Below are 17,690 nucleotides of genomic sequence, written 5' to 3'. Positions count from 1 at the left end.
GACCATGTTATTGACATGCCTTTTAGTGAACAAAGAAAATTATATTATATTATGAAATGTTTAACGTATACATAGAACTTTTTTGAATGTGCGTTGGACAAGTTGGGCTGCTAGCTACAGCCGCCATTAAGATATTACCGAATATATTCCATATTGTCACATCCTACAATAATATTCTAGTTAATTATACCATCAATCAAGAAAAAAGGTTATACCATCAATTATTCATTCATCTATTTTTTATATTCTCACAGTGTTTAATAATTGTTATATCATCAAGTCAAACGATTATAAGAAATTGTTCACAAAAATTAGGATTAATATTCTAGAGAGTAAGACAGGTAACATACTATAACAAATTCTGTTGTCACTGTGCATAGGGGCGGAGCTAGAGGTACAAAGGGGTTCACGGAACATTATAAAAAAAATTACAATATATATAATATCAAAATTATTATACTAAATGTTGAATCTCATTCGCTTTTTATTTTAAATCACCTAGGTGAAGGAGAATCTTGGCGTAATCGGTAAAGTTGATGTCATATGACTAGGAGTTCACGGGTTCGAGCCGTAGAAACAGCCACTTACAGAAATGCAAGGTAAGACTGCGTACGATAGACTCTTGTGGTCCGACCCTTTCTCGGATCTCGGGAGCTTAAAGACAATAGACTTGTTTTTTTAATTTTTTTTAATCACCTAGGTGAAAATCCTGATTTCACCGTGGATTGTGCATAAGTTAATTTCATTTCTAATTATTCACGTTATTCATATGATTTAATTCCCTCTCCCTCTTTTTCTTGTACTATAAAGTCTGAATACTCCACTTACCTATTCATGCCTCACCTACTCCCATATCCCACAAACAAAAGAAAGTGAAGGGAGAAAAATGAGGAACAAATTCTACTTATTAGTTTGTGTTTTAAGTTTTGTGTTGACTTTAAATAGTATTGTTTTAGCTGATGAAGACTATATTCGTTTGAAACGCCATGAACATGACCTCAGCCAAGGGGAACAGCCATTGTCAAGAGTTCAAATCCACAAAACTGTTCTTGCTCTACGTAAATCTGCCTCCATTAAAGTTGCTGGATCTACTCTTCTTGGCTCTACGGTGATTTTCACATATTCATCTTCATTCTGCAGCACCACTATTTTCTTGTTTTTTTCCCACCTCTTAAAAATGTCCATACATTTGTTTTTTCTTTTTTCGAGTTTTGTTTCCAAAACGTGCTTGTCCATTGCAAGTTTTTGAAGATTTTTCTAAAATAAGCTTTTCATAAAACAAAGATGATTTTGCCAACTTTTTCAAAGTTCTCTGGAAACCTTTTTTCCCACTCACGACAATGCAACATTTTGGCAAGTGCGTGTCCAAACGTAATTTCAAATACTATGCTAAGTGCATGTTTAAACGTAATTTTAAATACTATTTTTCAACTTTAACTCCGAATACTATTTTTTTCAAAAATTATAATTTTATGTTCAAACGTGTGTATATATATATATATATATGTGTGTGTCTTGCTAATATACTGAACAAAGTGGTAAGTTAGCAAGGTATCCATTTTTATTTTACCCAAAATACCCCTCATAGAAAACAAACAGTGTGTTAATGTGAGGGACTGTTTTGTCCTTTTCCTAAAGGCCACATTCAGTTCATCTTCACTCTTCCTCCCCTATTCTCTCATATTCAACTTTCTTATCCAATCCAAAGCTTTTTCCACTGCCAAATTGTTGATTTTCTTACAGGTTTCAACCAATAAAATTTTCATAATGCTACACTCAAAGAACAACTGTATTGAAAACACTAATGGGTGGAAGGTTTCATTTTAAAAATACAATTTAAAGTAGAAAACAACAACAACCCTAGTATAATCCCACTAGTGGAATTTGGGGAGGGTATTGTATACGCAGATCTTACCCCTGACATGAAATAGGGAGATTGTTTCTAATAGACCTTCCACATCCTTTCCTCCAAGAACTTCCCACCTTTCTCTTCGGGTGACTTACCATCAACCCCTCTTGTCTATCCATTTAAAGTAGAAACTGAAGTTTAAAAAAAATGGAGGGAGGGGGCGTTAAATAAAACGGGTTGAAATCTGAGAAGAATTTGTAGTGAAGCAAAATCAGTTTCCTTCTCTTCTCGAGAGAGAAATCAGAAATGGCAGGTGAAAAGAACCCTTTTAGTGTGTACATTGTTAATTTGCTGTTAAGGATATTTGGGTAAAGCAAAAATGGGTACCTTGCTAACTTGGTAGCTTCTGGGTTTTGTGTCAGATCTAAAAAAAATTACTCAAAATCGACTGGATCTTTATCTTTAATTGTTGAAAACTGTTTTGCGAACTTGAATTCCATGTTTGGGGAGTTTTGGCAACTGATTTGAGGTGTAGCCAGTTGAAACTCAAGCTTCTTAGATCTGGAGAATTTGAATCTATTAACTTTTGTTTTTCTTTTTACTAAGCTAACTGATAAAATTAATTAAGCTTCCCTTTTTCCCATTAAAAATGACAATTGTTGAATCACAGTAAGTCAGTAACCATCTTCAATTAAAATCCACTGAGAACAAAGTCAACCCTTCTTCGTTCCCTTTCTTCTTCACAAGATTCATGATTACAGAGGAGAGAAGAAACTTTACTAATTTTTTTTTTGTTTATCCCTTTTTAAGAAAGATAAACTTATCAAACTGCACAAAGTTTCTTTAAATTTAACGCTAGATATTTCTACAAAGATATTGGACAAGGTATTAATGTTGAAAATATTCTTATTATCCAACATTTTCTTCCTAAATATTTTCCCTTTTTGTAAGTGGAATAGTAATATGTAAATTTTTGATGATTATAGGGTGAAGATGTTGAATGGGTTACAATAAACCTCAAGAACGCAAAGCCCACAAATGATGACTGGATTGGTGTATTTTCTCCTGCGAAATTCAAGTAAATTTCTAATCCCTTTGGATATTCCAACACTTTTATAATTGTTAGATAATTCATAAAATTCTGAAAATTACACAACTTTAATATACAAAGTACCATCATGGGCGGAGCGAGCTTTATAATTACGGGTTCCACACAATCAAATAGTTTTGGCTCAAACTTATCCGTAAGGACATAAGATTTTTTTCCACTTTTTTCCAAACAAAAATTCATTTTTCCGAAATCAGTGTTTGACCATAAAATTTTTAATTTTCACTTGAAGATAAATTTTGAAATTTTTCGAAAATTTTAAAACCTCAAAAAGTTATTTTTTAAATTTTTACATAAATCACTCACAAAATTTAAAAAATAACCCAAAATTATATTCATGTCCAAACACAGCTCTAATTTTCAAATATTATTTTTAGTTAAAAAAATTTTACTTTTTTGTTGGAATTTTATAATTCTTATGTCCAAACGCCCACTTAATATTTCTATTAAAAAAATTCATTGAATATATATAAATAATTTATTTTGATCCCCGTAAGTAAAAGAAATATGGTCCATAACCTTTAAAGTAAGTAGACGTTTGGACACAAGAATTGTAAAATTCGAAAAAATGGTGAATTTTTTTCCAGTGAAAATGATATTTGAAATTTAGAGTTGTGTTTGGACATTAATTTCAGTTTGGGTTGTTTTTGAAGTTTTGTGAGTGATTTGAGTGAAAATTTTAATAAATAACTTTTTGAAAATTTTCAAATTTTTAAAAATTTCTAAAATGCATTTTCAGGTTAAAATTAAAAATTTTATAAACAAATGATGATTTCGGAAAAAAGTGAAATTTTTTTGAAAAAAACTTCCATCAAATTTTATGTCCAGGCCCTAAAATATTCTTTCTTGAATCTTACAAGGTACTAATTTTTTTCGATTTTGATGATGTACACTAACATGTAAAAAAGTTTCACACTATTAATGTAGTTTAATAATTTATGTGATGGCCTTCAAACAAATTAATAGAGTATATGTGATGATAGGTTAATTATTATTTATTTGATAACTAAATAATATTTATAGAAATTTATTTATAATTGTTTCATAAGTAACTTGAGTATCATTTAATTGATAACTCTATCTTTAATCCCTTATACGTGTCTCTCCTTTTTTAATTAATTTTGGTGGAATACGAATTTTACTTTTTGCTGCAGCATTATTGTTTGGATGTACTCTCTGTTTCATTACACGTGCATCTATCGTCGTTTATTCATATTCAAATAAAAGTTACTGAGTCAAAGAATTAAAGTTATAAGTACTACTTTAGATTGTAATTTAAAAAAATCGAAAAAGTTGAAATTAAAGATCATATTGTCGTACTCTTTCTTCATCTGGTCCACTACAACCCCAATAATAGATAATAAAATAAAAAGTGAAAGTGCATGTTACTCCAAAAATAGCTGCAGATTACGACAAAATATATTATATAGCCAAACAAAAAGAGGAAACACCCAAAAAAAAACAATACTCCATTCATCTCAAATTATTTCCTGAATTTTTTTTTATTTTAGAAGTTTAAGATAAAATTAATTATTTATTTTTTATTTTACTCTTAATAGTAATTATTCTTAAAGATAAAGATAACACATAAATAGAGTAAGTATTCAATGAAGAGAGATTATATTTTAATACATAAATAAGGGTAAAATAATCTAAAAAAATTTTTAATTAATATTTTTTAAGGGGTACGTAAGTAAAAGAAAAATATGACAAATAATTTAAGGTGGAGAAAGTAATAATGGAAGTAGGAGCGCAGATGCCACTTTTATTCCATTTTTCTCTTTTACTTCTTAGGTTAATCATTTCTTTTGTTTTGTTATAACATTTTGGGAGTTATCTATCACGCAAACTTTTTTGTTCATACTTTTCACGTGACTTAAAAATTTAATCTACGGGTTAGTCATGCTGGACTACTGGTGTAATGGTGTTCTAGGTAAAAGTTTAGCCATATTTGGTTATTTATATCATACCAATAAATATAAAAAATATATTTTTTAATTTAATGCAATTATTGAATAAGTGTTACGGGTGTTCTACCACTAGAACAGTAGAACTATCACTAAAGTCACCGAGCTATGTTTTTGGACGATGTTAATGAGATTCAACAACAACAAGCCCAGTAAAATCTGACAAGTGAGATCTGGATAGGGTGAAGCGTACACCTTACCCCTTACCTAACAAATTGAATTTTGCTACAATATAATTTCTGGCGAAGACCTTTCCGCCCTCTAAATCCGCCCTCAGTGCCATGTTCTTTATTATTTGAAGGTAAAAACAAATATTATAATCTCAAAACTAAGCCACTTATGTCGATAACGAAAAGAGTAAACTAAAAGTAATAAAAAAAAACAAATTGAGATCCAAATAAACCATAATTGGCTCGGTTAGAAAATTTACTCTTGCTTATCTTTTGTTAATCTAACAATTAGTAAATGGTTCAACTGCAGTGAATCAATTTGTGACCCAGTAACAATTGATGAACAAAAATTTGGTGCTCCATTTTTATGTACTGCCCCCTTAAAGGTATGTCTAACAACTTATATTTCCATATTAATGGACTTCCAATGATCTTGATTTATACTTTTTTTCTTCTTTTTTACAGTTCAAATTTGCAAATTACAACAATGTCAATTACACAAAGACCGGGAAAACTTCACTTAAGTTCCGGTTAATTAACCAGCGTGGGGATTTCTCATTTGCCTTCTTCTCTGGCGGTTTGTCTAATGTAAGTGTATTTCCATATTCTGTAAATTATACTCCTCCGTTTCAATTTATATGAACCCATTTGACTGGGCACAGAGTTTAAGAGTTTAAGAAAAGATGGAAGACTTTTGAACTTGTGGTATAAAATGAGACACATATATTTTGTGTGCCTGTAAATCATTGCATAAAGGTAAATTATTTCCAAATAAGGAAAGTGGTCATTCTTTTTGGCACAGACTAAAAAGGAAATAGGTTCACATAAATTGAAACGGAGGGAGTATATATTTTCTTTGCTGATATTGACTTTGTTATTGTGTGTGTTGGCATTTGAATTTCTCATGTATTTATGCTCTCATTTCTCTAGCCGAGAATCTATCGGAAATAGTCTCTATGCCCTTTCAGATGTAGGGATAAGACTGCGTACCCTCCCCAGACCCCACTTGTGGGAAACTACTGGGTTTGTTGTTGTTGTTGTTGTTGTATTTCGACTACGGAGTGTGGTCGGACGATAAAGGTTCTCCACTCTTAACTCGAGGTCTTGTATGGAGTCCCGAGAATGAAGTTTCACCTTGGTAGAGAGTGCCCTTGGTGGGACGATAAAGGTTCTCCAATCTTAACTCGAGGCCTCGGTTCGAGTCCCGATACTGAAGTTTCACCTTGGTAGCGAGTGCCCTTGGTGGGACGATAAAGGTTCTCCACTCTTAACTTGAGGTCTCGGTTCGAGTCCCAAGAATGAAGTTCACCTTGGTAGCGAGCGCTAAAACACCCTATTCATATTGTCAGAATATATAACTTAAATTGATTTGAAATTAGGCAACCTAGAAGAATGATAGATCAAGTTGTGTATAATGTGTTGGAGATGTGATTGATTTTACTTGAAACTTTTGTATATTAACTTTAACCTTATAAATAATTCAAAAGTATAGTTAAGAAAGGTATTTTCCCTTGTTTTGGTTAAAATCAAGTGTGTTAGTTGACAAGTAACTTGGACTGATTGAGAATGATTATAAATTGGAAATTAGCAATGAAACTCAAACTGTCGTTGTCTAAGTTAATTACTTCAGCTTCTCCAAGTTGGGTAAGTATTTGAGCTTTGTAGGACATTTTACCTCACGCCAATGATCATTATAGTTTCTGTTTCTGCTATACTTATAGAAACTTTCTCTTGAGACTTGGATTTGAACTAATAGATTCATATGTATGTTACAGCCTAAGTTGATAGCCATCTCAAATCACATTGCGTTTGCCAATCCGAAAGCACCTCTTTATCCGCGTCTTGCTCTTGGGAAGTCATGGGATATAGTAAGTTTTATCTTGTTATGATTTTTTCAGCGTATTCTGTTTTCGTTAAGATATGCATGTCCATTTTTACCCGTTATTACAGGGTCTTCAGTAAAAACATTGAATGTAGTAGTGTGTCAAGGTAATTGATGTATCAACTCCTTAAATTGGAGAACATGTTAAATTGATTCATTATTTTGAATCCCCTTGTTAGAATGTCTGCTTTGCCACTGGTCTGGCTCTTTCCCGGACCCTGCGCATAGCAGGAACTTAATGCACCGGGCTGCCCTTTTTTTTCACTGCAGCCTGCAAATTGGAGATTCATGTTAAGTTGTTAAGCATCCTATCCAGTGGTCGCATCAAATCTTGAGATTAACTTGTGCCTTTTTTTTTTCCTTTTAGATGACCGTTACGTGGACAAGTGGTTACAGCATAGACGAGGCTGTTCCATTCGTCGAATGGGGTTGGAAGGGCCAAGCTCAACAACGCTCCCCAGCAGGGACACTGACATTTCATCGGAACAGCATGTGTGGTATGAGGACTTTTATTCAACAACTGTTTTGATCAGTTGAAAAATGCATGCCTGATGTTCACCTTTTCATGTGTATTTTACTCTCCTCTTATTCATGTATTCTGCCTGAAGTTGAAGATAGAGTAGGAGAGGGTGAAATATTTGAATTGATTTAGTATGATGCATTCATTTTGCATTTTCATACTGAATAATGTTATGAACGCGTTTGTAGGAACGCCTGCTAGAAGTGTGGGATGGCGTGATCCTGGATTCATACATACTAGTTTCCTGAAAGATTTGTGGCCAAACATGGTGTAAGTTTTTCTAGTGGCCGATTTCTCTAGCGAAAAGTTACTTCATCGTTGAGATATACATCCCTTTTTGAGCTCTTAATTTGTGAAATTTCAGGTACACATACAAGTTGGCTCACTTGTTAAACAATGGTTCGATTGTTTGGAGCAAGCAATATTCATTTAAATCTCCTCCATTTCCGGGACAAGAGTCACTGCAACGTGTTGTGATATTTGGAGATATGGGGAAGGTAATCTACTATTATTACCTGTTCTTCTAATACAATGCAAATCTATTTTATCTTCTTTTCCAAATCTTGAAGAATGTGGTTTTCCGATATATGAAACAGCATACACGCATAAAATCATCATGGTCAGTTTCCAGATCAACGAAAAAGAAGGAAAATGAAATCATATAGCTGTACTATGTCTGATTTTATGGGAGGATGAGACGTGTGCGTCAAACATACAATTAATATTAATATGCCATCCAAAATTCAAATGTCTGTTTACTATGAAAAATAAGTTGGTCCTATCAAACAAAAGAGAAAAGACTGACCGGAGCATTGTAACTGAAAAGACTTGCATTTACTTAGAGAGGATTCTTGCACTAGCATCTAATTATTTCACTTCTTGCATTAGCATCCAAGTCTAAATTACCAAGCCTCCTTGTACTTGGCTTATGATCATTCAACTTTAAACCTTTAAAAATACTTCGTGTACATTAGATTGATAACAATTCTTTTAATTCTTTTTGTCGTTTCAGCAAGAGCGCGATGGTTCGAATGAATATGCTAATTATCAGCCCGGTTCACTTATGACAACGGACACCCTTATTAAGGACCTTGATAACATTGATATAGTTTTCCTTATTGGAGATCTCCCCTATGCAAATGGCTATATCTCACAATGGGACCAATTTACAGCTCAGGTGGAACCAATAACATCGAAAGTACCCTTCATGATTGCAAGGTGTGTTCATCATCAAGATTCCTTTGTGATCGTGGATAGTCTGCTTTTAATTATTTGATATTGTATTTCATATAGTTCTTGTTCTTCTAAGTGTCTACGACGAAAATTTGTTTTGCAGTGGTAATCATGAAAGAACTTGGGAGAACAGCGGATCATTATACACTGGTCTGGACTCAGGTGGAGAATGTGGTGTACCAGCCGAAACATTATACTACGTTCCAGCAGAAAACAGAGCTAAGTTCTGGTATGCGATTCATGTAAAACACACATTCTTATTGCTAGTGGTGATAATATGTGGAAAGATTATAAGGGCATTGAGTAGGGGAAAAAAAAGAAACTTTAAACATAAATTGATACTAGTACAGTCTTAAAGGGTGCATAATTCAAGATAACTAGATGTTAGTGTTGTCAAATTTTGCTTGAGGTACCTTAAGTCCCTGAAGTTAAGTATGGCTGCGCGCTCCGCCTTCCTTAAAACTGGTGCTTTAGTGCAGTCACCAAGGCGACAAGGCATCCATTTCCTGGTTTCTGTCTTGAAAAGGTTTGCACTGATTATAGGACTGGCAAACTTATATACTAATTGTTGAAGAAGTATTTGATGAATTTTTAGTGATCAAGAATTGGACAATAAAAATTAATAGGAGTATAAGAAAAGTAGTCTCTAAATTTGAATTAGAAATTTCAAACCTCATCATTTGCATGTGGATTAGAAATTAAATGATTTTTGTACTTGATTGACGTGATTTCACTTAATTGTAGTTATGTTCAATTTCACTATATTCATATTCTTGATATAATCCTTTCTTTAATAAAATACTCACTTTTTACATTTTGTGCTTAAAGCTCGGATAGACCTTGGTGCTTTCCTATGCTTGTCGCCTTTGACAACACTGCTAAGAAGTCTGAAACATATCCTTTGCATAATTAAGAAACATCATTGTCTTCTCTATTTATCAGAGATTTCGCTTCTATATTAAATCCGATATGCCATCATTGGAAGGTAGAGGAGAATGATAAATATTTGCAATGGAAGATTCAGTATTGTATCAGCTAGCACTAGAACAGGTCAACAGGATATCAGATGGACTGACCTTACCAGCACATTACTACTTTAGTTTCACTTTGGGTATTCTATAGATTCATCGCTGAATTGACTTATTTTGTTAACAAGTTAAGATCCTTAGAGTATAGTCCTTCAGAAGGTGGCTGCCTTCATTTAACTAGTGTGTCATGTTGCTTTCCTTGTGTTTTTCTTCTCTTTACATGCTTTTCCTTCACAAGGTAGGGGTAAGACCTGGATACACAATACTCTCCTCAGACCCCACCTGTGGGACCACACTGGGTTTGTTGTTGTTATTGTTGCAGTTTAATTTAATCAACGTGTCGATTTTCACATGGAGTGTGTATCTCGTTGACAGGTATGCAGCCGATTATGGCATGTTCCACTTCTGCATAGGAGACACTGAACATGACTGGAGAGAGGGATCTGAACAATACAAGTTCATTGAGGAATGCTTTGCATCAGCGAATAGACACAAACAACCATGGTTGATTTTCTCCGCTCATCGTGTTCTTGGTTATTCTTCCAATGATTGGTATGCTAAGGAAGGCTCATTTGAAGAGCCTATGGGAAGGGAGCACTTACAAAAACTCTGGCAGAAATATAAGGTTGATATGGCATTCTTTGGACATGTCCATAACTATGAAAGAGTTTGCCCAATTTACCAGGTATTCAATTATATTTCTACACATAAAGTGGGTATTATAGAACTATGATTTATTCAGGAAAATGTCTTACATGTAGAACTTGCCTAATTTTTGCTCTTTTTCGCAATATTTACTGATTTTGACCGAAGGGGAGCCTTGGAGCAACGATTAAGTTGTCTCCATGTGACCTATAGGTCAGGGGTTCAAGCTGTGGAATCAGCATCAGTAGGCTGCTTACATCACACCCCCTTGGGGTCCGGCCCTTCTCCGGAACTAGCGTGAACGTGAAATGCTCTGTACACCGGGCTGCCCTTTTATTTATTGATTTCGACTCTACTTGATCTTACACATTTTTCTTATTTTTAACATAATTCAATTAGTGACAATTCACTACTCCTTTTGGTCCCCTCTTCATACTATATATACTAGAATTTGATCATTCTCCTTCTCTCCTTGTTGCATTTCTATGCAGTTGTATTGTACCTGTCGATGCTGCAGTTCATGTACTTGTACTTGTTTTCATGATTTTAGTATTTTATGTGTAGAACGCATCATTATTTCTTCATAAGCTAGTTTTAACGTTAATGATATCTGAATAACAAGTTTGGATAGGCACCTCTAGTTAAATATTTTCTTGGATTTTTTGTTGAAACCATAAACCTTTTCCTACTAAACATTGCACAACCCATTCAACCCTTTGAAAGTAAAAGAACAAGAATTTGCAGCAAATTTTGAAATGACACTGTTATTTCACTTAGATGTTTGAAAAATCACTCATTTTATTGCTGTCAAATTGTTGTATGAACAGAATCAATGTGTGAACAAGGAGACGTCACACTACTCGGGCGTAGTGAACGGAACAATCCATGTTGTTGTTGGCGGAGGAGGAAGCCATTTGAATAAATTCACCACTATTAACACCACATGGAGTGTATTCAAAGATTATGACTATGGATTTGTCAAACTTACAGCATTTAACCAATCTTCCCTTCTCTTTGAGTACAAGAAGAGCAGAGATGGTAAAGTGTATGATTCTTTTACAATCTCAAGAGACTATAAGGATGTCTTAGCTTGTGTCCATGATGGCTGTGAACCAACTACTTTGGCTAGTTAAACTCGTCGTGTCTAGAGTTTATGTAGCAAGGAATAAGTACCTTTAAGTTTTCTTTCTTTTTTGTTTAACCATCTAGTATGTAACCTGGCTAATTCGAATTCCCGTTGCGTAAGTCCACTAAAGGGGGAATGAGTACCTTTAAGTTGGTTCTAGAGATATTACTATCTATATCTTGCCTTATGTTTCCTTGTCTTTCATATTGCCTCCTGTTAAGTGGACGTAATTATGTAAACAACCATTTTTTCTTAATTTCGAAAAAATATATATATATCTACCTTATGGAAGGAAGTCATTTCTTTTACAAATATCTTAACTCTAACTCTGTCTGACTTATTTAAGCCAATACTTAAATATTATCATCACTTTTAATATTTAATTTTTTTTATTAGAACACTATTCAATTTGCAGACATTGTTATCCATCTTTCGTTAATATCTTTGGGAATACATTTTCCATTTACCAACCAATTAAACAGTTTTAACTCACTTTTCTTTTTTTGAGAAATTGGAATACATATTATTAATACTAAGAACTAGTCACATTACATGCCATAGAGATGCCACTTAGGGCATTATGATTGCCAAGTTACTTAGTACCAGTGTTTTAAAAGGCGTTTTCGGAGTGAGCCCTGGGGCGAGGTGTACCAAAAATATCTCGAGGCGATGGTGTGGGGCGAAAGTCTCAAGAGGCGTACGCCCAGCAATTCAGGGCGTACGTTCGGGAGTTCGGGGCGTACGCTTGGACTTTCGAGGCGCTTTTTTTTAATGAGGCGTAAGCCCCAGAGACTTTTTCAAATTAAAACAAAATTTGTTGAATAAGTCATTTATATAATACTCAAATTCTCAAAATTCAGCTTGGTAATTACTCAAAGGTTTTAAAAAGTAACTAAAATGTATTAAATTTAAAAGTCAAGAACTTTTTTATTGATTAAAGCCCTAATTCATGGTCTTTTTCAATTCTTTATCTTGTCCGTTAGTCTACTAATATCTCCCAAAAACAACGAATATTCAATTTCTTTTTTACAAATACAAAGAGAACTCCATTTTCCTTCATAGCAGCAAGTTCAAAGTTCAAATTGCAGGTTAGTCATTCTTTCTGTTCCTCCATGTAGAAAACTTTATTCTTTTCGGCTCAAGTTACTTGTGCTTCTAAGTAGCATATAATAGATTCTTTTGACTAGTCTTTTGTAGGGATGAAGCACACACACATATATATATATATATATATATATATATATATATATATATATATATATATATATATATATATATATATATTTTACATATTTATAGTTTTCTTCAATTTTTATGCAATTTTACCTGTTTATAAATATTTATTGTAATTATATTATTTTATAAAATATTAAAAATTAAATATCTATGGGGCTTACATCTCGGGGCTTACGCCTCTTCAAGGCATATGTAAAACGTCACACCCACACCTTTTAAAACATTGCTTATTACATATATTATACGAAAGTAGTCTGACAAATGAAATTTTACCTCTGTCCGCCAAAAACTGAGTTTGGAGAGCAAAATTCTTGACTTGGTTTAGGTTGGACTGCTTGGAAGCTTCCTTTGCTAAAAGGTGAGACACTTGGTTTGCTTCCCTGAAGTTATGCCTGACTATCACCTTCTCTGAGCATCAACCACCTGCAATCACAAATAATGGTATTATACGTTTGATAACCATGATCAAGGTATTTGAGCACGTGAGTCTGTTTCAATTTCCAAGGGTTTCAATTGGAGATCCCATGCGAGTGGAAGGCCATGTTTCAGAGTCATTAGTTCTGCCGGAAGAGGTGTTGCTGCATGCGTGTAATTATAGAAACCAACAACCCAATCTCCCAAGCTGTTGCGAATTACCCCACCTAGACCACAACGCAACTTCTTAGCTTTGAATATCCCATCTATGTTAAGTATTAGCTCACTTTCAGTACAACATCATGTACACAATGGTTCAAATATGATTGAAAAAGCAACATGTTGTTTACCAAAGTTTAATCTAACTTCCATAGTTACAATTTGAATTTCCGCTGTTCTTTTTTCATTGTCAAATAACGTTCACTTACTTTAAAAAAAGATATAGGCTAGGGAATATAACTTCTTTTTATTAAACTTCTACGTACGTGTCTAGGTTACTAACCATTTATTTAGGTTATAAATTAATGATATTAAATAAAATAATTTATAATTATTTTTTAAGTAACCTAATTATTTAAATAATTTTTACATCATCAATACATAAAACTTAAAACTCTTTCCAAGAAAAAAAAACATTAATTGTTGATGTGATGAGTGATCAAGTTTGTAATATTCTACCCAAAAAAGTCTGTATCAATAAATTAAATAAGGATCTTCAAGTTCTAAACTTTTACATAGTAGCACTGCATCTTTGCAAGAAATTTTTTATGGGGAAAGAGAAGTACCATAGTCAGGACTGCTTAACGATAGATAGCAATTGAAAACAATTAATAGTTGCAAACTTTATTATTTCCTTATATTTATTATTTCTTGTGTGGTGACATTGACTGTGCAATAAATCTACTTTTCACATTTTTAATTTTTTATTTCAATTTTCTTAGTTATTAATAAAAGTTTGCCTAATATTTTAAAACTTTGAATTACACTAATCAAAGTTTTAAATTAGTAATAGAACTTTTGACAACAAGATCTAAGGTAGTGTATTAAAATACATGACTAATAAGTAAGTTTTTCACATTTTTAAATTAAGAAAATGTGTTTTCTTCTAATCAACTAAATCGAATGTGTGATCATATATGGAGAGGTTTATTTACAAACATGTCAAATTTTACATACAAAAAAGATAAGAAATACCCCTAACATATAGAATACGGCTCACCAATATCCTTTGTTAACCTCTTGGATTTAAATTAAATATCTTTAAAAAGATTATTGAGAGACTCTAATGCCACTTCTGATGGTTTACTTCCACTGAAAATTATGTCCTTGTGTTCCTCACGCATTACGTTGTTATAATACAATATTGAAGTTGTATTCGATGAATAAAAGATGATAGTGTTACTTTCTTTTTACCGTAGCTACAACAACCTTAAAACCATTAAAATCATCCTCCGGAAAATTCTAAGCATCATTGATTTCCCCCAATGTCTCTGGTATGGATCTTCGGAACTCTTCCCAAAAGTTGGTTTTCGATTGCCGCCAAGAACAAACAGCTTTCGGTCAATCGCAACCATGAAGGGGTCGAATCGGGATATTTTCTGGAGCAAGAAATTTGAGCCCATCTTTAGTTAGGGTTTTTGATGTTACACTAGGTCATTGGTCTCGTTAACAATTCCCCCGCCTAGTAAATTTCATCACCGATCATGGCCCACCCTCCTTGCCTTTCCAACTCCATCTCGATGACGACGTGAAGCTACTCCGTGCTATCCACACGGTATCACACATATTCTTTTGACTTGGAATTTCGGCCTTGAATAATATGGCAGCCATTAAAGAAGCGCAATGATAGTATATTTTTTTTGACCTGTTTAGAAGTGGATCTAAAAAGAAACTAAACTGCAAAAGATATTAAATTGAAAAAATAAACTATAATTAAAAATCAAACTCCATTGATAACAGAAGAAAAGGGAGCAGAAGGAGGAGAATGGAGAAGAAGGAAAGAGAAAGAGAAGGAAAAGAGGAGAGAAGGAAACATGAATGAAAAGAGTGAAAGAATGCAAATGTATTTTTTGTTGGGTTATTCTCTATTCAGGGCTAGTTGGAATTGGACCCTCTCTTGCCAATATGATCAAAGATCGTTTTCCTTAACTAAACAATGCATTTTTGCACGATTTGGTTATTATCTTTTAGCGTAATTTGAAAATATTGACGAAGACTATCAATTTTATATTCTCATATCAAATACTGCAACAAAAAAATTGTAGAGTAATTAGGACGATAGACACAAAACATACCTACTGCCTGACATGTGTCCTCCCAATACAATAAATTTATCCTTTTTGGTTTTGTTCTTATGTATACACTTTCATCTAAACATTTTTTTATTATCCGGGTTATTTAAGAATCAATGGTAAAATTCTACTTCATAGTTTTTTTATACTGAGTCTCAGGTTAGACAATCTTTGGCTGGCTAGCTGTGATCTTTTTTTCCACCCTTCACTTCCAACCAGGAGGTTGTGAGTTCGAGTCTCCCCAAGAGCAAGATGTGAAGTTTTTGGCGGGAGGGAGCCGAAGGTCTATCGGAAACAGCCTCTCTATCCTAGGGTAAGGGTAAGGTCTGCGTACAAACTACCCTCCCCAGACCCCACTAGTGGGATTATACTGAGTTGTTGTTGTTGTAGTAATTAGAGTATTATTAAGCGTGAATATATATGATCAAATTCATTAACTAAATAATGCATGTGTGTGCTTTATGACTGAATTTATTTGCATTTTTTGGTTATCATCTTTATCGAATTATTTTCCGTATAGATGACTTTTTTAACCCAATTCCTTGTTGGAAAATGGATATAAATGGTGAAGGCGCCAAGTATACACCCAATAAATACAAGTACAAAGAATAAGCGTGAATCGTAAGACCAATAATAATAATACTCTATAGCGTAGTCCTCTGTACGTAGTTGCTACAATTTTACTTTCCTATCTCGTTCACTTTATACTTTGGTAATATTTCACATTTATATATTGATACTCCAATTGATCTTACCAAGATATAAAATAAGATTTACGTTCAAAAACGGCTGTTTCGCAGATAAAAATTTTACAATGTTTTTATCTATTGATATAGACGTAAAGTACTTAATGATTTTTATTATTTCGCCGAAAGGCAAACCAAAATAAATATTGTATGCTGTCATAAATACTACTATTGCCTTAAACTTTTATCTCTGAAATGACAATAATAATTGTAGGCATGTAAAATTTATTGGATTCAAGTTCAATAAATAATTTGAATTATATTTTAAATATGCTAGTCCAAATAAGTATTATGGGCTAATATAATTGGATTAATTACATAATTCAATATATATGGATTAAATAAATAGGTCCAAATTCATTGGGCTAGCCCATTTAGTTGGGGTACAAATGATGACCCCATTTCTTTAGGCCCAAGATATCATCTTCCTAGAGGCCCAGTTTGGTGTCACACGTGAAATGATGTGGCACGCCAAGTCAAGCGGAAGAGCCAATAGGATCATGCCACGTGTCAAAATGACAAGGCCATCCCAAGTCAAATTAAAGGACCAATGAAATCGTGCCACGCGTCAAAATGACAAGGCCATGCCAAGTCAAATTAAAGGGCCAATAAAACCGCGTCACGTGTGCAAGTGACATGTTCTGGCCAATCAAATGCGGTCTTGTCACACTTCAATTTGATTGGTCGGAAAGAGTTTGTTCTTATCATATCTCTTTCCTCCCACAATTATAAATAGGGGTTTTCATAACTCCGAGAAGACACCAGAAGTTATAACAAGAAGCAAGAGAGAGCTCGTGGATCAAACGCCGAAGATTTCTCTAAAAGCTACAAGCATTCAAGTGTTCTAAGAATTAAAAGATAAAGGCGAAGATTCAAGAACAAGCTGCAAGCCCTTGGATTAAATATACGCCAAGATCGAGATCAGGCCTCAAGCACTTGGATTAAAATAAAATAAAATTCAAGATTAAGCTCGAAGGCTTTTTTATTAACTGTTGAAAAGTAGAATTAGAGGATTCATAGAGATTGTAACACTCAAATATTTGAAATAAAATACTACATTTGTTGCAATATTTTTCGGTCTTGATTTTATTTTCTCGACACAATTTATTTGTCTACAAAATCTAGCACGCCCAGTGGGACAATCTCTATCTCTCATCTCAACTTTTTAATCGCCAAAGTTTAAGAACATCAAAATGGTTTCAAAGAAAATCAGCCCCGGATCAACTTCCACCAAGGCTGCTAACTCCAGGTTCTATGTTGATGTGGAAAGCATCCTCGATGTTACCTTTGGAAGCTTCGGACCAGTTACTAGGAGCAAAGCAAGCTCTTTAGGATAACAAGCACTCCAAGTGCCGTCCGCATCAACCCCTATTTTCAGATCTTCATCCTTAAAAAGAGCAAGATCTTTCACAAACGCACCCGAAGGAGGAAGCGATGTTGCTAAAAAGATAAAGAAAACTCTTTCTCTGCTTGAC

General features: G+C 33.7%; 1 protein-coding gene across 1 annotated transcript; it reads left to right on the top strand.

The window, feature by feature from the left end:
* Positions 1-822: 822 nt before the first annotated feature.
* LOC104086159 (nucleotide pyrophosphatase/phosphodiesterase-like) lies at positions 823-11,715 on the top strand. Its single transcript, XM_009590357.4, has 12 exons — positions 823-1,108; positions 2,836-2,927; positions 5,405-5,480; positions 5,560-5,682; positions 6,870-6,962; positions 7,344-7,473; positions 7,685-7,766; positions 7,861-7,993; positions 8,509-8,714; positions 8,833-8,958; positions 10,133-10,442; positions 11,230-11,715. Exons 1-12 carry the CDS (start codon positions 887-889, stop codon positions 11,533-11,535), a joined length of 1,899 nt encoding a protein of 632 aa, XP_009588652.1. The 5' UTR covers positions 823-886; the 3' UTR covers positions 11,536-11,715.
* The last annotated feature ends 5,975 nt before the right edge of the window (positions 11,716-17,690 follow it).

The sequence above is a fragment of the Nicotiana tomentosiformis genome, chromosome 11 (assembly GCF_000390325.3).
Source record: "Nicotiana tomentosiformis chromosome 11, ASM39032v3, whole genome shotgun sequence".
NCBI lineage: Eukaryota > Viridiplantae > Streptophyta > Magnoliopsida > Solanales > Solanaceae > Nicotiana > Nicotiana tomentosiformis.
Note: the sequence above shows the minus strand (reverse complement) of the source record. Positions and strands in the feature narration are given on the sequence as shown.

Coding starts and splice junctions, on each gene's coding strand:
- LOC104086159 (XM_009590357.4), top strand. CDS start 887: ATGAGGAACAAATTCTACTTATTAGTTTGTGTTTTAAGTTTTGTGTTG. Junction 2,928..5,404: donor TTTTCTCCTGCGAAATTCAA/GTAAATTTCTAA, acceptor GTTCAACTGCAG/TGAATCAATTTGTGACCCAG. Junction 7,994..8,508: donor TATTTGGAGATATGGGGAAG/GTAATCTACTAT, acceptor TTGTCGTTTCAG/CAAGAGCGCGATGGTTCGAA.